The sequence below is a fragment of the Heliangelus exortis genome, chromosome 16 (assembly GCF_036169615.1).
Source record: "Heliangelus exortis chromosome 16, bHelExo1.hap1, whole genome shotgun sequence".
Lineage (NCBI taxonomy): Eukaryota > Metazoa > Chordata > Aves > Apodiformes > Trochilidae > Heliangelus > Heliangelus exortis.
This window is the reverse complement of record NC_092437.1, coordinates 9,913,692-9,941,322: the sequence shown is the minus strand read 5'-3', so window position 1 is coordinate 9,941,322 and position 27,631 is coordinate 9,913,692. Positions and strand designations below refer to the sequence as shown.

General features: G+C 38.8%; 1 protein-coding gene across 12 annotated transcripts in view; it reads right to left on the bottom strand.

The window, feature by feature from the left end:
- Window positions 1–27,631, bottom strand: part of SULF2 (sulfatase 2) — a 115,570-nt gene that overhangs the window by 7,208 nt on the left and 80,731 nt on the right. For all 12 annotated transcript variants that reach the window (XR_011729070.1, XR_011729075.1, XR_011729071.1 and 9 more), the window contains exons 7-15: window positions 24,790–24,940; window positions 23,395–23,570; window positions 21,411–21,539; window positions 20,416–20,472; window positions 19,604–19,733; window positions 9,676–9,883; window positions 3,747–3,987; window positions 1,829–1,925; window positions 219–313 (exon numbers count right to left, since the gene is read on the bottom strand). Coding sequence is in view for 3 of the 12 variants with exons in the window: in XM_071759954.1 (XP_071616055.1) it covers window positions 219–313; window positions 1,829–1,925; window positions 3,747–3,987; window positions 9,676–9,883; window positions 19,604–19,733; window positions 20,416–20,472; window positions 21,411–21,539; window positions 23,395–23,570; window positions 24,790–24,940 (1,284 nt within the window). In the remaining 9 variants the exon portion in view is untranslated. The remainder of the gene's footprint in view (window positions 1–218; window positions 314–1,828; window positions 1,926–3,746; window positions 3,988–9,675; window positions 9,884–19,603; window positions 19,734–20,415; window positions 20,473–21,410; window positions 21,540–23,394; window positions 23,571–24,789; window positions 24,941–27,631) is intronic.

Here is a 27,631-nt window from a genome sequence, read left to right as displayed (position 1 = left end):
TGTCCTGCTACATCATCACCACTTGACACAGAGACAATTAAACTCCTGCTTGGCAAAAAGTGCTCTTCTGCAGCAGCCCAACTCTCCCAGAACACATTATACAAGAGTATAGCAAGCAGACACCACTTAAAAAACCAGATTCTGATCTCTCCTGGGAAGACACAAATCAGCTACAGTTGTACACTACATAGAATTACTCTGAAGTACACAAGAGATACCTTAGCTTGTTACAGTCACACTCTTCAGGTCGCTTCTTTTTCAGATGACCTCTCACCTCCCTCAGGTTTTTTATTTTATTTTGCAAAGTTTCAATCTAAAAAAAAAAAAAAGATACAGGTTAAAAAAACACAGGATGATTTAATCTAACCTTCCCAAACCCATTCTCTCTTGTCACCAAATGCTTCCTTTTCACCACCTTCCATAAATCCCATCACTAAGAAGTATTTTCAGATTATCTACCTTATCAAAATAAATCACAGCAAGAGGAAACCTGGCTGGTAGTTTGCCTGCTTTGATTACTGCATGTGAAAGCAGAAGGTGGCAGTGGGGGAATGGGAGGGCACATGAACTCCAGCAGAAAACCACCCTGGTTCCATTGTGATCTTTCTTGTAGTCTACAGCACAGTTCCAAAGGGAGCAGGGTCAAAGGAAAATGAAGCCCCTAAATTTCTGCCTGAACTCGAGAAGAGGATGGGGAGGGAGTGCTCTGAAGTCCCCTCTTCAGAGCTTCTGAAGAAGAAAAAGCAAGCATTTTGCATGGCACTCTCTAGGAACCTCTGGCCACATGGGATATGGATTAGCTATTAATCAGGCCACCCATGTGGTTTATTTTTAACTGCCTCTTTTTATTTATATATTAACTGGCTTTTTATTTTCTGTGTTAAGAAAAACACATAGAGAAGCCAGCCCTGTCCCCCTAAACCAGAAACAACAGGACAAAAGCAAGCTCTCATTTTCTTTGGTACTTGATATAGCCTAGATTTTCTGAAGAAAAAAATTTAAAAGAGAATGGTGATATTGAGATTGCCTTTTTTAAATTCTAACAAAGCTTTTCTGCCTTGCTATGTGTCCAATCTGTGGCCACCAAAGGGTGGCCAAGAAGTTCTTATGCTGTAAATTCAGTTAACTTGGTAAGAGATTACAGGAGCTCTTTTCTTCATGCTTCTCTTTGGCACTTGTTACACCATTATCAGGCCCTCAGAAAACTGCCACTTTCATATACAACATATGCAAAGGGTTTGAGCTTAGAGTCTTCAATATTGGTGACAAAAACATCAGATTGAGTTTTATAAGCAAATTTTATAGGGCAAATTCTTTCCAGGTTCTTAATATCCACAAGCTTAAGGAAAACTAATTCACTACCAAAATGCAATGGTTAAACACAAGTGAGCAAAATAAATAATTCTAGAAGCACTTGAACTAATTAAGCTCATGCTTCCTTGAGCTGTTTGACAGCTGAAGGCCTCTTTTAGAGAGGTACATAGGGGAGCAGGGCTAATAAGATGTGAAAAAGATCCAGATGAAATTTTTCCCAGGATGGGGACACTTTTAAGTCTCTCATTTATCTCCTAAGGCTTATGACATTTCTCAGCTGTCACTTCAGTTGCAGCTCTCTCCTCCACTCAGTACCCTGTCTTCACAAACTTCTAATAACTTAATTATCTCTGAAACATCTATTTTAAAAGCAGCCAGAAAGTTTGAAAGGTTCCAGGAAGGGAGACAGCTCAGAGGCAGACAGACACAAAGGCAGTTGGCATGATCCTATCAGTCCACAGAAAAATATGCTAAAAACACACATAGAAAATGCACAGCTGATAACATCACTGACCTCGTGGTCAATATGCAGTTTATGGTCCTTCCAAGCTTGCAGTGACCTGTAGAGATCTGTGTCACACTGCACAGTATCATTCTCCAGGATATAGCACCTTGGCATGGGAAAGCAAACAGTGGTTATACAGTGGATAAACACACACAGAGCCATGGAAACAGTTGGTTTTAACAGCACAACTCCAGGGCAGATGAGAAGCCAGACTGGTAATGATATGCAGATTTCAAAAAAGCAGTGTATATTCAGGAGAATAGAGGTGTGCTGTGAGCCAGGAAAGAAATTCAAGTTTGAGTTGTCATGGAAATTTTTCAGAAAAATTCAAGGAGCATATTCCTATCAAGCAGAACCTGTTGACTGCTTAATTTCTACATGTAAATTGTGCTGCACAGCTTTCTTGCTTATTCATTAGGCTGTCTACATAAATAATCTCTACTAACTAGGAAGCACAGAAAGCATTTCTCAGAAGCAATTTCCCAATGCATAATTAAGTGATGCAGGGGTAAGGACAAGGATAAAGTATTTCTTTATAAGCTGTATCATTATATCATAAAGAAAAGGGGAAAAAAAAAACCCATCCCCCAAAAAAACCCCAAAACTAAAGAAATTCTGCCGTCTTCCACAGAAGGATTAAAATTTTTGAAAGATACCCCCCTGACTTCAAAGGCAAAATACTGTCTGGTAACTCTAAATGCTTATGTTTCACCAACTGCTAATTCAATTCACATTTTAAAATCCTTTCAAAACCAACCAACCAAAAGCTCAACAGATTTACCTGAGAAGTCTATTAGGGGTCAACAAACCCATGTCATCATTTTTTAATGCTTGTTTAAATTAAAGTTGAGTGTTTTCAATACTCCTTTATGTTCTCCTCATCACCTCAAGGCTGTTGTCTCACAACCTTATTTTCTGCAAGTTTTCCTGGGCACACACATGAATTATGCACTACCTTTTTGACAGTTTCTTGTATGGGTTTGGGATTCACCCAGTAAGGCAGCAAAAAAACAATTTAACTTCTTCCAGAAGAGAAGCACAGGTAGTGATTTATGGGCCCTGAACATTCATGAGAGCTGGGCACAATTTTCTGCTGTCAACCTGGTTACATTTCCTCCTGTTACTGAGTCTCTAGCTCCGAAAACAGAAGTCAAATGGAAACTACAGATTTCAGCAGTAACTGAGCTGACTGGATCATGAATGTTTGTTTCTAGACATTAAACAATTTAATGCATGCAATCATGCAATCAATAATGATTGGTGGATTTCCTGATAATTCACAAGCAGAAATGGTGACTAAATTAATTAGGTAGAGCAGAAGATCCATCATCAGCCTCTAGACTTGCACACTGAGAACAGGCTTTTAGCCCAGACAATTCCCTCATCCCTTTCTCAGTATGTTCCATTTGCCAGTGCTACCAGTCCATCCAACTTCATGCATAATACAGACTTTCTTTTCTTAGCACTGGCTACAGAAAGCTGCTTGTTCCCTCAGGACTGATTTGGTGTTTAAAATGCAAAGCAGACAATGACATGAAACAAGGTCCAGCTTTTGGTCTTCAGGCAGGCCTGGTTACACACTGAGATTTCCATGGGTAGAGCCTTCCCTGGTCTCACACAGGTACACAAACAACTGCTGCAGTTTTGCCTGTCCTCACTAAAAAAATTGCTCTGATCAGTGATCACTGCCTCCAAGGAACAGAAGATGTAAAAGCATTGCTGTAGTTCTTCAGTGGCTTCACAACCCTATGTGCATTGCAAAATTAAAACCAAAAGTTGCTGTACAGATGAGAATAAGAATCTTAGTGAAGCTTGACTGGGTATGCAAAAGGGACACAATATGCTTATCACAAGGTAACACACCCATTTAAGTCAAGTAACCCCTTAAGGGAGCAAAAATTTTCAGAAGTATCCCATATGCACTCACCTGTGAGTCACTTTTATGAGGTTAGGGGCTGTATAATCTGCAATGCCACCAGTGCCACTGTATTCCATGTCCTTATCTTCCTCCTCACGAAAAATATCCCTCTGCATCTTGTGCCTCTTGGTGATGTTTCGTGGTAAGACAGGTTGGTAGCCATCCTCTAGACCCAAGTTATAAATGGCTCCATCCAGCTCAACAGATACAGAACGGACTGAGCGATTCCGGACATAGCTGGATTTGTATTCTGCATGGAATAGGAAGTGTAAGGGTTAACAGGAGGAGAAACAGCATGATACAATTTGGTTTTCTTGGTTCTTGGGAGAAAAAGAACAGCCCATACTGTGACACTTGGAATTAGCTGGCAGGCAAAACGGTGTTTGTTGCCACTGTGCTCTGAGCTGCTGCTTCATTACCTTTTGCATTAATAGATGAACACCTTTGGGCATGAGAGAGGGGCAGATACAATACAAATGCACATGAGTAGCAGAGAGGAAAAATACACATCTACTTGTCCACTATCACTTTGAGAGCTAACAGTTTTCAGAGAGACGGGTTTTTTTTCCACCAAGAGTCACTAGATGGCACTAAGATCTTGAAAAACTAACCATGACAGCTCAGGACATAAAATTCCTAGGTCGTTCTCTATTGTTTTCTATTCACTATACAATGCTTCACTGCTAGGATTCCTGCAACACGTTCCTGAAATTGTCTCAAGTATTTCCAGTGTCCAGCCTAAGCCTTTGCTCATTCTTCAAGGTAAGATGCTTGATTTCTTTGGGAGGGAATAATATCTGAATCTTTTCTTTTATCCACATCTAATTCTTTTCTTTGCAATTATTTCCCCAATGTGCAGACCAGTTGGTGCACACACTCCAGTGCTGTGACTCCCTCAGACTTTGCTTCTACATTTGTGGTCCAAAGACAAAATGAAACATTTGCTATGAATTGTCACTATGCATTGTAAGACTGTCACTGATCCCTTCACCATTACTGCTTTCCAAATGCCTCTGTCCTAGCCAAAATTCCCAGAGCTCCTCTTCTGCTTGGTCTGTGAGTGGCACAAACATATCTTAGTTATGGAATCTAAATCCATATCTAAACTTCCCTATTGTATGATGAAGTCCATCTCTGACAGTGTTTCCTGCTCTCTGCCAATGACCCTGAGAGCCACTCATTATACTCAGAGTAATTAGCTCATTGCTTGAGATAAATGTGCACCCAAAGTACCATAGCCTCTCTTCTCCTCCCTGCCCAGCACTTGAGTCTTTGCTCTCCTTATTAGGCTTGGAGTCACCTTAGACATTACTGGAGACAATCAAGTCTTTTGGCTCCTCTGGTCACTCTCCTTTACACAGAGCTGAAACACACAGCAAGCTTCTCAAGAATGGGATTTCCCTCTGCAGTCTGATAAGGGGAAAACTGAACAATGTGCCAAATGAGAAGATCAATCTTTCTTGCAATCCCAAACTCCACAGCAAAACAAGCAGGGAAAAAAACCCCAACCAACTATGAATAGGAGGTAGGACAACCAAAATTGACAAATCTTGTCATCAATTGGCATGCTTTGGCATTAATGCAGAGTGACTTTTTCAAGAAGCCTTACATCAATTCCAAATGGATCATAAAGCCATTTTGCAGACTGTGGCAAGAGAAATAAACATCTCTAACCTGCAACTAGTCCAAGCACTATACTCGTCATCACCACACACATTAGTAGAATAGCAGCTGGATTGTCTGGCTTTGCACATTTTCCACCTGTGGTTCGAAGTTTATTGCTGATATTAAGCCAGGTGAGTCACTGCTGAAGGGGAAAAAAACCCCAAAAGACCAATCCTACTTCAGGCACTCATTCAGGAAATGTCTGACTAAATGAGAAGGAAACTCCCATCTTTTCATAAGTAGGAGGAAGTTCCAAAAAGCTACACCCTAACAATTATATTCAAAGTATAACCCCTATTTCTTTAATTGCTCCCTCATTTCATCTTGGTAAATTCAGCCAACTGACAATTTACCTTCCTTCCAAGTCTAATGGGCCAATCCAGTATGTTAGACCTCAGCAGATAGCTGCAGGGAACTGTTGTCTACACACGTCCCTGGAGAAACAGAAGCCGGGAGTTACTCCTCCCTTGCAGCCAAACCACCCCAGCCTTACAATGAACAAATTGCTCTGGAGTGAGACAGCTCATAAAGGACTTGTATTGCTTTATGGCAATGTGCTGCCCACAGAGCTGACTCAGTGCTGTGATTAGGTCCAAACTCCATTATTTTCAAAGGAAGTGGCTAAAATATTTAACAGGATCAATACTCATCTGCACTGTGCTCTCCCACCTGCAAAGTGCACTGCAAGCACACATACCAATGACTAATTAGTTATTAGCTGATATTCCCCTAGGTTTAAGTTTTACTCTCCAACTCATTTACCTGTGTATCCAGCCCACAAACAGAGTAGATCTAGAGCTGGTAAATATTTTGCCCAAAACCCCTATAACTCCCTTTTTCAAGTTATTTAAATTTGGTTTTGGTAAGTCCTTTGAGTCCTGATGCCTCTCTTCCTCTGGCCTGACAGAAGCCAGCTGTCTTATAGATGGGACTGCTGAAAAGTTGCATCTGCAGAACTGAGTCTGAAAATGGAGTCTGGAGAAATTTAAGCCTAAGCAAGGTAATAACATTTCACTGCAACTGCTGTGTCTTCCTGGACCACTTAAGAAGCATGCTTGTCTTTGTGGAAGCCTGAAAGGAAGGACACTGCTCTGGTCCAGATTTCCCCAGGCAGCCTAGAGACTCAAATAGCCAATTTTTTACAGCTATTTCTTGGTTGCATCTCAGGTTTCAACACTGCCTACTGAGGACATGAACTGCAGCATCCAAAATTATCATTCAGCTGAATAAAGCAAGGCAGTGTTGTATTATAAAGCCATAAACTTCATATCTGACATAAACACGCCCAGCCTTCGGGTTTGTATTTTACTCTCCTTGCATCCTCACTCAAGACCCATTATTTATTTTGCAGCTACTAAATTCATGATTTAACATTGAGATCATTTGGAAATGATAGTTCTCTCAGGGATAACTGAGAAGATTGTACCCAACTATAATTACTGTATGGCAGGAACATGACTGCTCAGTGGGAACACTGCAGAAGACAGAGAACTCTTTGTCTTCCCTGTTGACACTTAATCCACACAGGTATTTTGGATCTGATGTATTTTCCAGCATCACAATGATGATAGAATAAGCCAGTCTGCAAGGATTATGCCTGTACATGGGCCACAAGGAAAATATCTACTACTAGCCTCATAAATTCTTGCTGGACATTTCCCTGTAATGTCTCTATATATTTTTGAGAATTTTGTAGAGAAGAAGCATTTTTTTCTATAACACCAAAATAAAATTAGGCACTTTAAACTGTTTGAAAACATTTTCTGTCTAGAAACACAGACAAAGGTGTAGAGGTGTTTTCTTGGGTATTAGGTACCTAGAGATTTCTAGAAACATTATTTTGAATCTGTCTCCTTAGATAATTCAAAGAGGAAAAACAAAACAAAACACAACCCAAAAACTTTCTTATATTTAATTTTTCACAACTGCCATAAAAAATATACTTTAAATGTGGTAGCTTTAAAGTAACTGACATTCATGTTTGATTTGTGATTTGTTTTGTTTTGTTTTTTTAAATAAGAGGGTCATTTTGCTCCAGCATTGAGCCTTCCTCAAAAGAAAAAGAATGACATGAAAATTGGAATAAAAACACACTAACCCCTTTGTACACACTTCTGTTTGTTGTTTACAGATCTGTGGCCTATCATCATTTCCCTATGTGCAGCTTAATAACTCCTTTAATCACATGTACTTGTTCATCACAGGAGGAGATCAAATCCACACAATAGACCACAACACAGCCAAAACTTTTAAGAGCTCTCTATTACTTTAAACTTTATCTCTACTGCAAAGCTTTGTTCCATCTTTCTTATAAAAATAGAAATGTACTAAAGAAAACAGAGGACACAAACACAAACATGCCTGACATCCAAACCTTGATATGCCCAGTATTAGAATGTTTATGTGCTTCTATCATGTAAAGGCTTCCCAGGCAAGTTGTATATTTGTACATGGCCCAAGTGGCATGTACACGACATGACCCTGTTTTGCAACTGAATTTACTCAGTTTAGAAAACATTGTTGCCTCCTAAATGCACTGGTGCACCTGACAATGGGTCTAGACCATGCCTACATAAGAATATAATTATTTTATCAAAACACTTGGTGCTTCAGCCCCTCTATCAGCAATTTAATCTGGTCTTTCAGATCACGTGTTCTCACCACACAGGACTGATTTTAATCTTTCTGAAAGCCCAATCCTTATACCCCAATCAGGCTTTGCAACACACTTGATGAACCCTAGGAGCAGGGCATCCAATTTGGTAGATTAGAAGTCATCAAAATTGGTCTGCAAATCCATCTCTATTGTGCATGACAGACCAAAGTGATCAGGGTGTTGTCTTCAAAACTACACTATGGCTATGAACAAAGCATTAATGTGTCCAGTTTGAAATTTCTATTTCTATTACACTGCTGTTCAATCTTATGAATAGCATTTACTGGCATTCAAGTAGGGCTGCAGTATGATCCCATGCACTCACCATGTGAAGCCAGTGAGCTGAAGGTCCATTATAAACGGCCTCTCTGAGCAGTATGTAAGGGAAAAAACATCACTCTGATCCCATTGCTAGAGGGAGCAACCTTCACTTTCTTTACCTTATCCTCCCTCATACATAATCTGAAGGCAATTATACACTTAACCACCTCCTCTGGACACTGAAAATTAGTTAATGGTTAAGAAGCACACCACAGATGAAAATTACTTAACTAAGTGTTAAGGATTATCAGATAGCATTATGTTACTGTCACTTAAATTGTTTTCTGCTTCTTATTTAAGTGCCTTTGATTTAGTCCTGTTATTTGTCTCTGCATTACTGAACTTTTCTTATGTGTGACTTTAAAAAAAAAAAAGTTAATTGAACTGCAAGTTCTAGTGTTATTTAAAGATTATCTGCTGTGCCACATATTTAAACAGCAAGTATAGTTGAGTAATTTCATCCTGGAACCAGTAATTTTTTTCAACTTAAAATTAGCTTAGTAGGTACTAATCAGCTTGCAAGGCAAATATAATGGGAGAAAATCAATTTAAACTTTCTTTTTGAAGCTTGTGCCAGGTCATTATACAGAAAGACTAATCTGCTAAATAATTAAGGCTCTGTATTTGTGGAGTGGGACGAAAGAAACATTACAAGTGAATAATAATTCTGTGCTGCTGTTTGCCTCTTTAATCTATAATTAGACTATGTACTTCAAATATAGTTGTTAGTCTGACTAAGGTTTAAAACAGAGCCAGTGGAATGGGCTTTCTGAAAACCACCTGATCTGTGCCAAGGAAACAAGAAATGGAGTGATCCCCTTTGGACATGATCTCTTGTTAAAAGTCAGCCTTGTCTGTGCTGACTGAGCCCAAGGAAAGGATGTTAGAAGCAAGCAGCTTCTGTAACGAAGCACATGCATCCTGATTAAAAATAAATTACTGTAGTAACAGTTCCAGGCATTTCAGTACCTACTGAAAATTGGGGGTTTTACTGTAAAACACTGATCATGTTTCATGGCCTATGTAAGGATGTGCTGCTTGCCACTTTAATGTGTGCTGCATTTACCAGTTTTACAAGAAATAAATATTGAATCCTATTTTGCAACAAAACACTCTTCTTACTACAGAGACATTTTCAAAACTGATTGTCTGATACGTGCTGTTTCATGGGCAGCTATAAGATAACTATGCTGACAGAATTCAATGCCTGTGAAAATCAGGAAAATTATGCATGTTAGTGAAAAAACTCATAAGTTTTTTAACTGCAGAGACAGAAGATACAGTGGGTTCACTTACTTTTCTTGGAGAAGAGTTTCTTTCTCCGTCCAACATGGCTTAGTTTGTATTCATTCTCTTCACAATTGCAGTCTTCACTATTCCTGTTGTAATACTTGGGCAAAATATTGGAGGTGCCTTTGCTGTTGCCTGCAGCTGCCAAGTTTGCCAGTCCCTTGCACTTGTGTAGCTTCAGCTTTCCACTGGCATCTTCCACACACTGCCATTTCTGGAAGAAAAGGTTGGTCATTAAAATTATGTCCCAACTGTGCTTTGACTAATGGCCAGCTCCAGCAAGCTATCAGAGTGCTCCTTGTAGTAAACCAGGGCTCATCTATCACCCTCTTCCAGATTTTTTTGTCATTTTCCATTTTCAGACAAAACCAGAATTCTTTGGAACACTCTTGCATAATGGTGGCATAAGACAAGGACTTTGAAGCCTCAGCCACTGGTTTGAAAAGAATTCTTGCCTACCAGCAGGGGTGTTTGTCAGGCTGGCAGGAATCTATGCCACTACTATGCCATCAAACCAGTACCAAGCTCCAGGCCTGCATGGAATCTCAGCCTCACCCACCCTACAAGGGAAAAAAAACTGCAAAGATCTGGTCTGAACTAGTTATATAGACACATTCTACAGTCAGCTAAGAGGAACAGTACCTTCCAGGCTGTAATTCACTTCATCTTAAGGTGACAATACAAAAGAGATAAGAAAAAGGATTGCCTTGCAGAAGTGTCTGTTTCTCTTCACTGACTTTTTAAAGCATGGATATGACCAGATCAGCTGTGGAAGTTTGTAGTTAGAGTTTATCTCCATCCTGAGTGTTTCTCTTAATAGTTCTCCCCACTGAAAATCCTTGGGCTTGACTAGCAATGATGAGCTGCACTGCCTGCCTGTGAAGTGAGAATCCCCTCCCTCTTCCAGTCAAACTAGAGTAAATCTGATTTCTCATCTCCAGTTCCCTCTGTTACTCAAAACCTGAAGTAACTTGCTTATAGATCCCTTTGTGCTGCTCTCAGAGCTATGCTGTTGGCAAGGGAATTTAGGCACCTTCAATCTGGCACAGAAGTTTCACCCACTTCTCAGGTATATCACAAAATTGTTTCATCTACTCCTTTATTTACCAACACACTACTAGTAGCTACAGAGCTATGCTTTGAGATACATAAAACCCCTGCATGGTAGCAGTTGCTACTGCCTTAAATAGACACTCTTAGAAACACTTCAGCTTTTTGCTGAGTCTTGAGAGGCGTTCCTCTTTTTCCCTATTATAAAATCCTAAGTGTCTGCCTCCAGGACTCACTGGAATATTGAGAATTTTCCAAATAAAAGAACAGATGGAAAAACAGCAACAGTTCCCAAGTGAGATGACATTTTACAGCAGCCTTCAGCTTCATGAAGGAGACTCAGTCACTTCAGTTCCTTCAGAGAGATGTGCCCAGGCTAGGACAACAAAGCCTACATTTTCCATTGAAATTCACCCCCTTGTTTGCATGAGAGCAAGGAAGAAAACAGAATAGATGTGCTTTTACAATACAGAATTTTAACAGGAGTCAGAAGCAAGCCAGACAGTTACAGTGGATTTATCTATGTCCATGTGAGACCCCCTCATCTAAAACCATGAGTTTTATGGTATGTTTTACTAAGCTATAATTACTTCTTAGGTGCAGACATTGTGTCCAACCTCCTGGTACAGTCCAAGCATCTCAGTGATGCAGATGAACGTGGCTTAACTTTCAGCACAAGAAATCATAGGAAATCAATGAGAGATACTCACAGTAGGACACTGGAATCAGACATCTTTGCATGACTGTCTAAATCTGTAAAGCAGGACACATTTACCTAGGTGGGTTGTAGAACAAAACTAATCTTTGAAGAATAAATGAGTCTTCTCTGACTATTTTTAATAAATGCTTAACACTGATTTATGCACAGGCTAAGGTCTGAAATAAAAATTATTTTACTAGAATAAGCAACTGCTTCTTTCACAATGAAAAAAAAAGACATAGAAATGTTGCTGTTTCCCATTTCAGTTGATCTGAAGCTTATTTTTGAAAATATACGAACCAACTCCATTTTCTGCTCTGTAGAGCTCTATGCTGTAGGTGTCTGATACATGAAATATGAAGATTCAACAGAGGGCAAATTAAATGCCATGATGAGAACTACTGTAAATAACTGCTCTGATGTGTGGCCCAAAAATATTTTTCACTATTTCTTTCATCTCCTGTCAAGAAAGTGATGCTCATTTTTCCCCTCCAGGTTAACTGGAAAAAAAATTCTTTAATTTTTGGTACAGTTTAAATCTTTCCAAGGCAGCTGTATGCTACAGTAAAAACATCTTAAAGGCTTTGCTGGAAGGGCACATTGTATGCATTAACAGACCCACTGCTGAATGACTGCACTGCAGAACTGCATAAATTACTTTAGAAGCAAACACTGAACACATGTGGGGGTGGAAGAAGAAAAGTCTCAAGCTTTTACTTTTTTCCAAAAACAGATACAGGCATGTGTGTGAATGGGTCTGGGATTCAACAACTCACCTGTGGTCTGCTTTTAAGTAAAAGCACAAATTCTCTAGGTCAATACCATGGCTAAATCAGCTGCAGTCATTCCACAGGATGCTTTCAAACTTAGGGAAAAAAGGTAGTAATTGCAAGAGAATGGTGAAAACCTCCGCTTGATAGTCCAGAAGATTTAAACATTTTGAATTCTGGAATTTAAATTGGTTTCTACTGCACAGCATCATGCAGAAACCTGTGTTGAACCCTGGAAGCAATTAAAATATTTTATAAGAGGTAATCACTTAAATAATTAAATCCCTATACGAAGAACTCCAGAGTGCCCCAGAGATACTTTGGCTCACAGTTTCAAATGATAACCATCCAGCAGCAAAACATAATTACATATAAATAGTGAATGAACTCAACCAGTCAAGAAAACAAAGTGCCCTTAGTTCACCACTTGTCTCTAACTTTTCAGGTCTTTTCTTCTTTATACCAAAAGATGTGTTCAAATTCAAGTTCTACAGCTTGTAATATCTCAGGAGAGCTAATTCCTGTATGGAAGGGCAGTTTAACACAACCTAAAAGTCAGTGGAGAACCCAAGCTCCCACAATCTTCATCCCAGCTCATATCAAAATTCCAGAGTTTTTGTCCTGCAAAGCCCTGCAGAATGACTCAAGATACTCAAGTCATCAAATAAATGTTTTTTGAACTATATTCTAAAGTTCATCAAGCTCACTTTCCAGACACCTCATTTAATTATTGAAGCTGTTCCAGCTGGAGATCTCCCACCATCTTCAGGCAGACCAAGTTTGTTGTGCTCTCTGCCACCTACTGTGCTGGGCATGTTCTAACACACTGCTCCATCCTCAACTGTACCTCCCACTACTCAACACATGCTACTCAGTTCTTGTGTGCAAAGCAGAAGAGTTTAATGAAGCTTTAGTTTAATTAAGAAATTAGTGCTACTGAACAGAAATTTTGTTCAATGGTACACAGTAAAGGAAAAAAAAAGACAAAAAAAAAGACAAAAAAAAGAAGACAGTTTGTAACAGATAGTCTCCCCTCTAGCCCAAACTACCTGCTATATGTATCAAAAAGAGAAAATTAGGACATCAGTATCGATGAGACATGAATCTGAACAGCAGCAGTCATAGACTGAACAGATGCCCAGTTTCCCTCCAGTAGCACAATTCACCTTGAACACGCAAGTGACCCATTAGCAGAAAAAGACACTTATTTTTCCTTGTGTCAAAACCCCATTATTTCCTTCACAGTCCTCATCACCATGAAGTGGTTTTTGCATTATTGTGCATCAATGTCTTCTTACACTACTGCAATCACAAATGTTAATTCAGAGTCATTACTTGAGGCCTCAATCAGAAATAAATAGCCATGACCTTCCCTGTAGGACTTTTTCCTACAATTCACTCATTTCTCTCAGTGGCTCTCAATTGACATTGTTTTCTTTGGGGGGGAAAAGGCTGATCACACAAGCCTTGCTAAGAAAAGATTGCAGTTGAAACATACAGCTTTCAGAACTGGGCTCCTAATCACCATGCTGTGTCTCATCAGCTCCTCTTTTTGTTAAGTGAAAGAGATTCCATTTTCTTTTACAGAGAACCAAAAAGTGAAACTCTCTGATCAGTTAGCTGCCAGCACGGCTCCCTCCCTAACAGTTTTAGCAATATGGGATCTAGGAATCAAAGTTTCTGCAGGATAATAAAGTTCTCTGTTCCTTGCCAGCAACCTGATGGCAATATCCATACTTGGTTTATGCAGATGCTTTCTGAACCCCAACCTTGCTGCTACGTTGGATGATGAGACTGTCTGCTTTAATGCCCAGAAATATTCTGACTTCTAGTGTAAATCCTTTCATGCATAGTCAGGACATATTTTTTTCTTGTATGAAACAGTACAGTTACAGTTTAGTGAGCTCTTCTCTTTTGCTTTGGTTTCTCCCTTGTGTCATTTTTTATTGGGCTAATGAGAACAAATCAGAAAAAAACAGAATGATGCAGGGCCCTTCTCTACCAGAGGCAGTTCTGCTTTTCCTGGTGGCTTCTCCTCCTGCTCAGATGCTACAGATTTCAGGAAACAATCAACTTGAGTTTCCCATTGCTTGTCTCATACACACCACTGCTTCTCCGTTCTTGTTGACTGTAAGTACTTGGCTCGTGTCTCCTGTAACCATCTCTTAGATTCATGCTGACAGATTCCTCTCTCCTCAGCTACTTTTTGCTGAATGTGCCCGGTTCCTTAGCTCTTCCCAACAAGTATTATTTTTTTATCTTTTAACATTTTTTGGGTGTTTGTTTCTCCCCACCTGTACCTTCTTCCTATTTATCCATTGGTGAAAGGTAAGTCTAATTTCTTGTTTCATGTCACCAGTATGAAAATAGCACTGCCTAGCCTTCATTCCAACTGGACATCATTTCCCTATGCTGGCTCATGATTTTTGGAGATTCAGACCTCCGGGATAATTTAATCTGTCACACACTATGTATCATTAAAACCTTAAAATTATAAGATGGACGAACAATTTATTGACAGAAAATTTGAAGGGCTTTTTAATGCCCCAAAACTGTAGCTGAAGTGAGGCAAATGGGACAATCAACTAGTATGCAAATGAAAAATCAAGTATTCAGCTAAATTTATGTTTACAATTATACAATTCATTTATTATTAATATAATAATTGGATTGTGGTATCAAATGGTCCCAGCTGCTGTGTTAGGTACTGCAGAAGCAAAGCAGCAAGTGCAGTGTAAGCAGAAATTATGTTAGTGGTGGAGGAAAAAAACAGCAGCCCCAAAAGGGGAATTGATTTGTCTGAGGTCCCACATGGAGCCTGAAACAGTTCTGAGACTGAAACCAGTAAGCTTGCTGTTTTTTAAACTTGAACTACACTGGTACTCATGTCAGGATATTTGAAAATTTTGGTGGTTTTATTAAACATGGATATTGATTTTGACAAGCTAATTGCAACATCCACTGCTGCAATGACAAGGAGTTTAAAAATCTCAGTTTATAGGAGATGCAAATTTCTTGGTTCTGTGAAGCAACAACAAGCAAAAAAAGCCAAAGTAAAACAGCCTCTGGAAATCATTACAGACAATTTCTGGCTAAAGAAGGAAAACAGTTTTGTTAATTACAATTCCTGATAAGGAATACAATCCTGTAATAACAGCCCTTAATAAATCATGATGATTTTAATTTTCAGTTTGTTGCCTCCTAATGTTATCGGGTTGAGAGATGATAAAATTTTTACTGTATGAAGTTATCAACAAGTCATTTCTTGTAAACACATTAAGAATGGGATTCTGAAGTTGCTGAGCATGTGTAACTTGCACTGGAATTTAGGAACTCCAAAGATCTGCCTAGAGAGCTATTAAAATTATCTGGATTCTAGATGGCTTAACATGTTTCACTTATCAACAGAACCTAAATTCCTTAGTAACCTCAGGATATCTCTGCTAAGTACAAAAGAACTGGACAACCACGAAAGATTCACAGATAAAAACTTTCTTCTCAGTTTCAAAGGAATTTCCTTATAAAATTTAGTTTCCTAAGTGTGCTCATGCTTCATTGCCCTCTGGAAAAGGAGAAAATGCAAGTAATTTTTTCTGCTGCTCCACCCCTTGGCGCTAGGCAATGGCTAATAATGGTTGTGATGGCAGGAATATGATCTAGAGGAATCACTTGGGAAGTGCTATAGGACAGCACACCCTGACCAAAATATTTCATCACTGCTGTGCCATGCTGTGTCAGAGAATTGGGGGAACTAACTGAGTGACACACTTTTACTTATGACATCTTCGTGCCAGTTACAAAAGAGAATATTCCTTCATGATCTGGGTAAGCAGAAGGAAGGCTGTAGCAAACCTTTCATTTGCAAAATATTTGAAGCAAACTAAGTGTAAACTTTTGCATTTTGAATGTTTTGGTGAAAAAACCTGTCATATAAAATTGGAAGGTTTTTTTTAGTGCTGCTTAAGGGCAAATCTTGTGTCAGATTCACTCATACAGTTTTGAAAATAAAAAGGATTTCGAAAGGAAACAATATGAATTCAGACAACTATTTTTTCTTCACAAATTAGCAATATGATTGTATTACAAAAGGTCCTGCTAAAGACAAAATTAAATGGCGTGTAGGTTTTTTAGTTTAATATGTACAGCATAAATTCCCTGTAGCCATCAGCAGTGCTGCAGGTAGTGCATGTTTAACAAATGTGCAGAAAGTTGGCAAATGATTCAGAGGGAGATTTTGTGCAGCTGTTGTTATGGTACTGTGGAGTTGCTGGGAATACTCTGCAGAGCAATGCTGATATCATAATTGGCTGCCACAAAAGCACATTATTGCAGGCCGCCAGATAAAAGTGGGTCAGCTTCCACTTACCAGATAGTTTAGAATGAGAGGCTGAACTGCACTGAAGAGAAAAAAATTGTGTGGAAGCCATTAGGTACTAGGATAAATGTTTTTTATTTCATGTGGGAAGAAAGAGTTCACCTCTTTTAAATCCTCAAATATAAATGCTGAGCTGCTCTTTCATCTGGGCCTACAGTCACTCTTTGTTGGATGCAAATAACTAACACAGACCAAACCTTACTAACTGAAAAAGAAAACATGGCAACACACAGATTTCCATTGCACTCAGAAGAATTTACATATATTAGTGTTGCCAAAAAAATCCCACATAATGGACTCTGAAACAAGCATGGATGACCTCATCTCTATGATCCTGGTGCTCTCTTATCAAAACAATTATAGGTCAAGGAGGTTAACAGAGTTTTGAAAAAGAAGAACATTTTGTGGTGATAGAACTGTATTCACAAACTTGCACATTCACAAAGCAGAATTTTAAATTCTCCATCTAACATTCAAAGCTTTCTTTACCTCTCCTGTACTCTAAGCTCTGTCCTTGTCTCATTCACTCCCTTTTGAGTCTTTGTTCTCCATTTGTTCTTCTTCTCTCCTGCTCACACTTCAGATTCCCTGGCACTGCTCAGACTTCTCTGTGCATAGAATAGCAGGTCCCCAAAACTTGTTTGAGTCAAAAGAAAAAGCCCCAATGACTTTAGAAAGCTTTCACCTAATTCTGGCCCAGATTTCTCCCCATCTTTGCATCAGAATGTGAAACTTTGCCTTTTGCACTGAACACTCCAGATACCTTTAGATGCACAATAAAAAAGTGTCCTGCAGGATCAACAGACATCTGGTAAATAACTGCTGTATCTGTTTGCCATCAACTCCCCCCCAGGCAGTGGTATGTTATTCATTTGGGTTTGCTCTACTTACTATGCAGAGCTGTGAACAAGACCAGCAAACAGACAACACCCATTTGTCATTTCAGAAGTTAAGTCTTGCTGCACTCTGAAAAGACTTTTGGGTGCACCCATATTTAGACACAATTTATTCTCAAAAAAGCACATTCATCTCCCACTATTCCTGCTGTCTAGACAGACTACTAGGACATATTCTCTAGAGCAGGGGTTAGATGGATTGAGAATCCCTTGAGAGCCCTTCCTAGACTCTAATTGACTTGATTGTTAGGCAATTTTTCCTGATGTCCAACTTAAATTTCTTTTTTGCTCAATTTCATCCTATCACTTCCAATTACGTCTGACTGAACTGCTCAAAACAATTATTCTCCTTTCTGTCTCCTGACAATGAGGATGCAGCACATGCATCAGTTACTAGCACACCTGTGCTTCAGAATTTATTGGCAATACTGAGTACAGAATTTATGCCAGCTTCTTATAGATGTCAAAGATATTTTATTTTAAATGGAAGAGCATATGAATCTGTGTATGTGTGTAGACAATACAGGGACTTGCCCCTTTCTTCCAGAACTGAGGCATGGTAATTAGAGTAAGAAAGCCTGAATGTAGCTCAGATACCTTTGTAAAGAGACAGCTTCAGAGGCAATATGGTCTTGGAAAGCCTCTCTTCCTCTCTGTTCTTACAGTAATGTTCAAAATAATTGGGAAGATGAAGACAAAAGGAAGACGATGAAACATCTCTCAAAGGGAAAATACTGATGGAAAAAGAAATGCTCTATTTCCCCAAACTGCTCACTGGATGATGTTGTAGCAGAAACAATGACTTTTCCCCCAGTTTCTCAAAGAACATTGCAAATTGAAAAAACAATGGCTTGCTCCCTCCCATCTAAAATTTCAGCTCAAGACATCTGATGACAATAAACTACTGCAGTTCAGTATTTTTAGGAAGAACAGGACATTATAATCTCTCTCTGTACTAAATCTGACAAAGAAGCCACAGGAGGAAAAGAGCATCTGGAAAATGCTTATACATTTAAATTAGATAAACACCTAAGGACTGATTTCACAGGTGCAATGAACTACAGGATCAGCAGAGGCAGGAGCAGGGAGTCTGGCCTCTGACAGTAGGAAACAGCTTACTACAGCCTAAGTACTCCATTAGCTACAGCCTTGGTAAGACATTCAGATCATATCTGCAAGAAGAGTTATATATTCCAAAGACTGACATATTCTGACAGTCCTCTGAGCTGCCAGGTTACGAGGTAATGCCAATCTAATAACAGACACATTAGCAATGTGAACCCATCTACCTTCACCCTTTTGTTCACACGTCCAAGGGCAGAATGCATTAAGAGTCTTTGGTAGGGGGTACTGGCTGGTACCTGGATCAGAAAGCATTGATACAGAGTCAATTTTGCCATGTTTCCAGAGCATAAGAATTCCCCCCAAATTTAGAAATCTCCCAGACAGTGGAGCTGCTAGTGACAGCTCTGCTGTGCCTTTGCACTGCTCTGGTAATTTGCAAAATGCTCTCCTGTGCTGAGGCCACATATCGATACTATAGATTTTGTTTCCTGAATTTCTTCTACATAACTTGGATCAAAAGTGAACACATTTTCATATCTGCCCAGACACACAATCAGTGAGCTTTGTGCCCATATCCACACAGACTGCTTACAGTCATAATTGCATGTGTGCTTTTGCAGTATATTTTTGTTAGGAGGAGAGATGTATTGAGTCCACAAAATGTTAGTTTCCCATTATTATATGTAATACTAAATAATAACAACAAAATGAGTTAAATTAAGAATTCCAATCAAAGGGAGCTACATGCATTTGGAGAAGGCAAATCTGTTAGCATCTCATCGTAGCTTCTCATCACTAATGAACCCCAAACCCCATGCTATTTGGGGAATAAAACGTCAAAACAGCCTAGGCAGTTCTCTTAATGGTAGTCAGGAATCAATACAGAGGCATTTGAATCAGCTATTTCCTGACTGACAGTCAATCTCACAAATGCTGTAATACGGTTTTGAGCAAAGGCCATGGAACAAGCCTTTTGATTTACAGCCTGGCAGCATTGACAAGGACATGGTCACAGTTAAGGTGTGAAGCGTAGCCCAGCTACAACTGCTTGCTTTCAGTCAGGGGGAAAATGCCCTACCTGGCCAAGCTGTTCACAAGCAGTTTGGTACTCAGCTCGCTGACAGAGGTCTTTCACACGCTGGTATTTGGGTAGAAAGTTTTCTTCTTGGGCATCTACTTTCTCATTCTCCCTCTTATGCAGCAGTTTACTGGAAAAGAAAAAAAGACATTTATTTTTCTGCTAATTCCAAGATATACATACAGTTTGCTGAAAAGACTAAGAGGAGTAGGTTACTTGCCAAGTCCAAAGCATCCCTGGTGGCCAAAACTAACGGTTACCATCATCTCTAATAACACGAAAGTTATCAATGTTATGTTCTCAGAGAGAATACAATCCCAAGACAGTGTTTTTCATGTCTGCCCTGCAGTAACAACAGCTGATATGAGAGAGAGACCATATCCTTCCCCACTCTATGGGACTGCACTTAGCAAACCCTTCATGCCCTGTGTTACATACTGAGGCAGAGGCACAGAGGGAATGGCCAGCAAATGAACATGCAGGGAGGAAAGGTTATTCATACTCCCATGACACAAGCAAGAGGGGCAGGTCAGGGGGTGCAGTAGCTGAAAGAAAAATGGGATGCCTTTCCATCTCTCAATCCAAGAAAAACTCCCCTTCCCCCACCCCAACAGCACATTTATGCAGGCTGTAGGCAAAGGCCATACATTCCCTCCTATCACACAATCACTGCCATTAGGCACACTGCAGCCGTGTCCTTGCTGGCACAGCTAAATGGCTTTGGGTCTGTGGTAGAGAGCTGCTTTGGCTGTAGCTATTCAGTATGCTTCTATTTAAAAAAGACTGTGCTTTGTAATTAACACTTTACTTACCCTCTTTCCACTAGGAAAGAGTCTCTCCACACCTTCATCTTTTTCTTTAAATGGAACCTAGGAGGAAATAAGGAGAGAAAGAAATAATTCCCAGAAAACCAGTAGTCAAGTTATGCTCTAGTTTTCTCTTCCATGCCCAATTCAGATGACAAACATTACATATAACTGCAAAAGAGTACGTCCAGCTTTAAGAAGCAGACACATATGCTTTTTCAGAGCAAATCATGAACAAACATAGGACAGATTTGTTCTCTCAGGGACAAAATGTACAACAGATTCTTACACTACTACTATTTCAGCATAAGCATGTTTAAGGCACAGGGGATTAACTGAATTGTCCTTGATCACAAAGGATCGCCTATTAAATCAGGATTTCCTGACTCCAGTTTGGGCTCTTAACCTTCACATTAACCCCAAAGTATCCTATTCTAATGCAGCTGCTTCCTTCCCCCTCTCCCTCCACCCTGCTACTTGTAAAGCAAACCGCCTTCCCTTTTTCTGCTGATTTTTTCTAGCAAGCATCCATCCAATTCTCTTCCTCAGTCTTTTGCTAATGAATGTATTGATGGAAGGTCTCATATAAATGCAATTCTGAGTGCTAGCCTGTCTTTATATTATAATCTGATACACAACCAGCCCTTTCAACTCAATTATTCTGCCATATATTCAATATGGAACACTTTGCTACAAATGATGCCACAGAGACATCTAAAATCTATAACTCATATAGCTAAAGACCTTCATGTGTAGCTCTCTCACTGCTACACAAATTACATTTAGTATATCCAGGGGCCATATTTGCCATACAGCTAGCACATGAACCTGACAAAATGATAATGAGTAAATGAAGTCAGTTAAATATTGACAGATAGGTCTTCAGATTTTCTGGTGAATTATATAGTTATAAAGATAATATATTTTCCTTTGCATTTGCTGCATGTTGGTGTACACTTGTGCATTAAATATACAGGAGACTGAGCATTTCTGCTTCTTACCTGTTCACTGGTCTCTCAGAATCCATAAGCTTTAGGATGGATTTACCATCCATATCAGATGGAATATCCAGTCCAGCAATATCTAGAATTGTAGGTGCAAGATCAATATTCAGCACAATGTGAGGATTCCTGAAAAAACACATATGAGAACATGGTTTAAAATCCATGCAATGATACCAAGCAACTTCACCTCTTCCAGAGAGACCAAGGATCTGAAAAGAGAGTAAGCATACAGTCTTCTACTGCACTGAACACAAAGAATCACCATGCTTTGATCTGCAGGCACAAAGGAAGGATGGGACTAGATGGGCTACTGTATATGTCATTGCAGAATTAAAGCTCAAAATACACAACAGAAGAAAACTGCTAAATTCCCACTAATTAATGAGACGCCATTTAAAAATTACTACATTTTTCAGTGAGCGCGCAAACAGGCACTGACAAGAGCATGGATGATGAATTAAATTGATATACCTAATTTGATTTTAATTACTAATAATTGTGGGTAGCATATTTGGTAATAGAAACGAGAGCTTAGTAAGGACTTGCTACCGTGACTGCTATTAAAACTTTGTTGGTAACAAAAGGGAGTTATGACAATTAGTCTGCAGGAAAAACATACGTTTCACGCAGAACATGGATGACTGAAGTTCTACCATTTAAAGAAAAGCAGGCTGAAAGGATCAATTTATCATCTGATATATCCCCCCCAAGGTAGCTTATCCTGTTTTCCTATTTGTTGTATTGTGATGGGCTCTGTTCTTTTACTCTGTCAGGCTGACCAAAGTATTTTTTCATTTCCAGAAGCCATTGAAAAGTAAAATTCAGTGGGAAGGTTTCACAGCTTTTATGTATGTCTGAGTGTAGAACTGCATGTTGCAGAAAAATTCAGTCCACTTGGGCGATATTAGCATTGTCACTCTAGTAAGACTGAGTAATTTAAGGTAAAGAGAGCATACTATTAGAAGGCTAATCCAGCTCACTTGAAATTCTGTGCTGCTGCAGAGAAACTTCTTCCAGAGTAGACGTAGTATATTTAGTTCCACCTGAGAAATCCCTCCTCTGCTCTCTACATAAATAATGTTGTTTGTTTCACATGCATAACTGCAGCAAATAAGTTAGACACATTGGGCAATATCTACAGAATTCAACATTTTTTGCCTATAGCTAATACCAATAAGTGAATTTAACCAGCAAATGGAATGAGTTGAGGTTTTAAAACAACTATTTGCTACCATATTACACAGTTGATCTGTTCCTCTGCAGTAAAGAAAAAATTGCACGAGGAAGAGTTTGTATGTGTTAATTATGCTAAAACATGCACACTGATATAAATAAAAGGCAGCAAATTATGGCACTCTGTCCAAAATCATTACTTAAGTGCAAATATTTGCTATTGAAATAATTGCTTATAAAGTGTATTTACATAATTTCTTAGCTGATCAAAGCTACCATTTTAATTAAGTCATATCCTGCATGCTTAGTGCATCCAAACAGCCCTGTGTAATATCAAAGAATGAACCAGAAGGAATCTTTTGTGGATTTTAATTTATGAACTATTACATACATTCTTTATAAACTGAAGTGACTCCACTTTAATGTTCAATAATTATGTACAGTGCCAGTGAACTTTATAAATTTTTTTTACCTTGAAAATGCCACAGTTATGTGTATTATTTGTACTCCTCTAAGGGGGAGCAAATAAGCCTTTCCTAGACTCGACTTACTTCAGAGCCCCCTTTTTAACTACATCCAGAAAAGTGTAGTGACTTTCACCACATACCTAAGCAAGCAAAAAGCACATGCTACTAGTTCTGCTGACCAAGTAGACACATTTTTCTGCCAAAATTAGCACAGTCAGTCAGGGTGGACGGAACTTTGTGCTTCCATTTGGTTGCCAGGTCAATACGACTAGAGATGTGTGTATAAAGGATTTTTCTAGTCACTATACAGACAGACAAACACACAATAGCCAAGAACTTACAAGGATCCAGCCTCCACATTTGGACCTCGGACATAGAAAGGGACTCTGATATCAAACTCATATGGCATGGACTTTCCTTTCACTAATCCAAACTGCCCAATATGATAACCATGGTCTGCTGTGTATATTATATACGTATTGTCCAGTTCACCTGTTTCAACCAACATATTGTAAATCTGAAAAAAAACCCAAATTGAAATATGAACTTCATTGCAATGAGTAGTATTACATGTAGACTACTGGATATAATTTTTTACCTATGTGTAATATACAAATAAAGAACATCAGTTCTGGATGGTACTCAGTTATCACAATGAAGCATCCTGAATAATCCATAATCACCGAATAATTTTACTAACTGAATATTGTGGCTATTATAAAACAAACTTGTGGCTTTTGTTTTAAGGTAAACATATTAGCATGCTGTATTTCAAAAGTGCTTGGGTATTGCATTTTGCATGAGAGCTGTCAAGATAGTATAAAATACATATGGTAACAGAGATAAAAGTTTCAAGGTGATAAGCATTTTTGAAGTTTTCTCTCTACCTTCATCTCTTGCCTGCAGTGAACAATTTTAATAAAATGACAGCCTTTTGAATCTCACACTTATTTAAGCAACACTCAGTGACCTTCCCTTCAGACAAATGAGTCCCCATTACACAGAATATTTGTGAAATCTTCCAGAGAAATATCACACAGTCATATTCCCTCCTTAGCCGAAGATCTAACATAGGAAATTAAGAGAGATCTTTAACTCTGTGGTTGCTTATGTGGATTTACATGAGAATCTTTATGTGAAATGCACCAATTTGAGCACCACAGATCAATTTTTATCACATACATCCAGATGCATCAGCACAGAAGCAGCTCTTTTGGTTTTGATTTATTGGGTTTTTTTGGGTTGGTGGATTTGTTTGTGTGTATGCGTGTTTCAATTTTGAAAGACTATTAGATGCATAATTCAGTGGAAAAGATCAAGATAATTTGGCGATTACAACTAAAAAACCCGACTAATTTTGCATGCAGTGAATTACCCAAAGTGAAACCATTTTACTAAACAGAAGAATAAAATATTACAGTAAAATAGCCAATCTCCTCTAATGCTGATATCTGACCCATCTAAACAGGTTCATTAATATGAAGTGGAGACCATACTTGTCTGAATCAGTAATTACAGAACATGACTAACAAGTTGATGCAATGTCTTTCTGATAATCTCATCTTTGCCTTGCAGGACTCCTCTTATGTTCAACCTTTTTTGAATATGAATGCCAAAAGATAAGGAATAAATTGCAACACCTTTAAATCTCCTTTCTTACAACTGAAGATCCATTTTTTTTTTTTTTTCTGGCTAAAAGCTAGTCTGAAAACAAAAAGAGCTACTCCTCATCTTACCATCTCCATAGAGTCATCCACAGACATGAGTGTCTGAAGGCGCTTTCTCTGTAGCATGTTAGTGAACTCCATGTGTATTGGTTTCATGGGACCTGTATATCTCATTATCCAGTGCTTGTCTGGGTTTGGAGCATAGTTGTAACTGGGAGTGCTAAGGAACAGAGAGAAAACCAGAGTGTTTTACCAATGTAGAAAAAAGCTATAGTGGCATACACCAATAATGTCTATTTGATCAGCCCTATTCGACTTACTCCCTGAGGTGCACAAGAAAATATTAGATATAATTTGGAAAAGTCTTGCAGTTCTGTGTTATATACAAAAAATGGAAGAATGAAAACAACTTTGTGGGGAATAAGATGTATTAAGAGAATAAATATACATTGTTTTTCAGTGTCTTCAGACTAACACAGAGATATTTGCAGGCCAAATTACTAGCCCCAGAAGTCAAACTCCACAAGTATCATCTGGATGAAACACACACTATATTATTCCCACTCGTGTAATTGCTTTGCTATCATTGCCCACATTAGCACCAAATATTATGGACCGTGCAAGCTGTCTAACAATAACTACAGAACTTGCTGAAAAGATTCTGCCATGTTCTTTAACAGCTTTTTTTTTGAACTCAGCATGACTGGCTACTTGAATACTTTCACACTCATGTACCCAGAGGAGCACAGGCACCCTACCTGGTGGTATCAAACTGCATGTGAGCTCATGGCAAGCAGAAGTGGATACATTGCCGGATTTTAAAGACCTGCCAAGAAAAGCAGGGGTGAGGGGAAATAGGACTATGTTTTGCAGACACTTTCCAGATACCAACTCCTTTGTGATCATCAGAAACTTCCAAGTCTCTGCAAAATCCCAAGAGTTGAATTCAATGTACCCTTGGAATCTCACAGCCACTCCAAGTTCTGATTATCCTGTGACATTATTAAAGTGGTGAGGAGAAATATCAGTGAATATCCATAATTTCATGTTGCTGGCAATTCCACAGATTGCTTTTCTCTGCAAAATTATGTTGTTCTAGGTTAGCTGAATCTAAACAGAAGTTATTTTGATATATCATTACCATGATGTTGACCCTCTGGAACATCAACTCACTAGAAAGTTACATTATAACTTACATTTGCAAGAAATATTTTTACCTACTATATCTATTCTTTAAAAATTTGTTATTATGGAAGATTTAGAACCACCTTTTTCACTTTCTTCATATCCTGGCTCAAACATATCAGCTGCAGAGTCTCAAATACTAACAATTACCTTTACTAAGTGAATTGTTGTGGCTTACTTTTTTTATTCAAAGCAAAGAACTCAACCTCTACAAATGTGCAAGCAAAGAGGGCAAGACTAAGAGGAAAAAATAGCAGATATTCAGTTATTTTCTTCTTCCCAACACACAGCATCCTGATAAAGTCAGCTCCTATTGGCAAACGTTTACTGCTGGTTTTTTGTAGGCAACAGCACAGGAGGGTAAGTTATAAAGACAAACTAGAGTAATACAAGTTGAAACTTCTCAAAATTGTGTATTTAACATATCTTGGAACATGACAAGCAGTCTTAAGTGTTAATATAAATATTAAAGTTATAATCTGACAGTGAAATATTTTAAGCTCAAAGTCTCTGTTAGATGCTATCAAAAACATGTGTGCAGGTGGCAAATGGAGGCTTCTTCATATGGGGAGGAAAGGGCTGGTGTTTACTTTCTCTGTATTGCTAATAGCCTCTTGAATTTCAGAATGTTATTGTGGCTGAAATAATGACATTGCTCCTTTGAAAATGCTGACAGTTATGGAAACTGTTGCTATGTGATGCCCAGAATGAATCGAAAATGCTTGGCAAACTCCTTTTCAGCTTACTTTGTGATTTCCTGGCTGATTCGAAACCTCCCACTGTTTAATCCAACCAAAGCCCATGATTTTCTTTGATTACTACAAATGTAACCCTCTTACACTTAACAGATTTGTCTGTCTTCTGGGAAAAATACACAAATATAACATTCCTAGCAGTTGGTTAGGATAACCTCTTCAAATGTATTCAGAAGGTAAAACCTAGTCTGAATGCATTTGACCTTGGAAAAGATGGGTGGTAAAATGTACTCTCTAAAGAACTAACATTTCTGAACACTGTCAAACTGCCCAGCTGTTGCATTTTCTGAAGCTATTAGTATAGGCAGTAAAAAAGGAAAACCAGCCAAGTAGCCTAGGGATTTGCTATGTGAATGCTGGTTGAATAATTTTCAAACAAGAAAAGACTGCAGATGCACATGAAAAAAAGCATTATAGAAAAAGATGGAGGGAAACTCAGTGTAGGGTGGAATGGTCATACCAGTCAGCATATGTAATTATAGAAGCAAGAGAACAACAGCACAAATTAACAACAGAAGCACTTCCTAGAGTTCCCAAGCAAAGCAGGACTCTGTCAGTATATGCTAAAATCCACATAGTTATAATAGCAGCTATAATAACTTATAGCTGAAAAATAGCTAAATATAGCTGATAGCTATTATTAGCAATGCTATGCAATGCAGTGAGCATGTCAACCATTGTGAGCATTACAGTCACACCTGCACTTTGCTTTATGGATATAGCTCAAGAATCTGCTTGCAGAAATTGTCAGCACTGCCACAAGAAGAGGTACAGAGAGGTGGAACACATTGTATGGCCTTCTGATCCCAGGACTAGAAAAGAATTTGTTCAGGGTATCACTTCCAGGCAATTAATGAGAAGTGTTCTACCTGTGTTCTGATCCCTCCCTGCCAGATCCACATGAGAACAGAACAGGGAGAACTGCCTATGCCCCTTCATCACTGACAGATTTATCTGTCACTGAGATATTC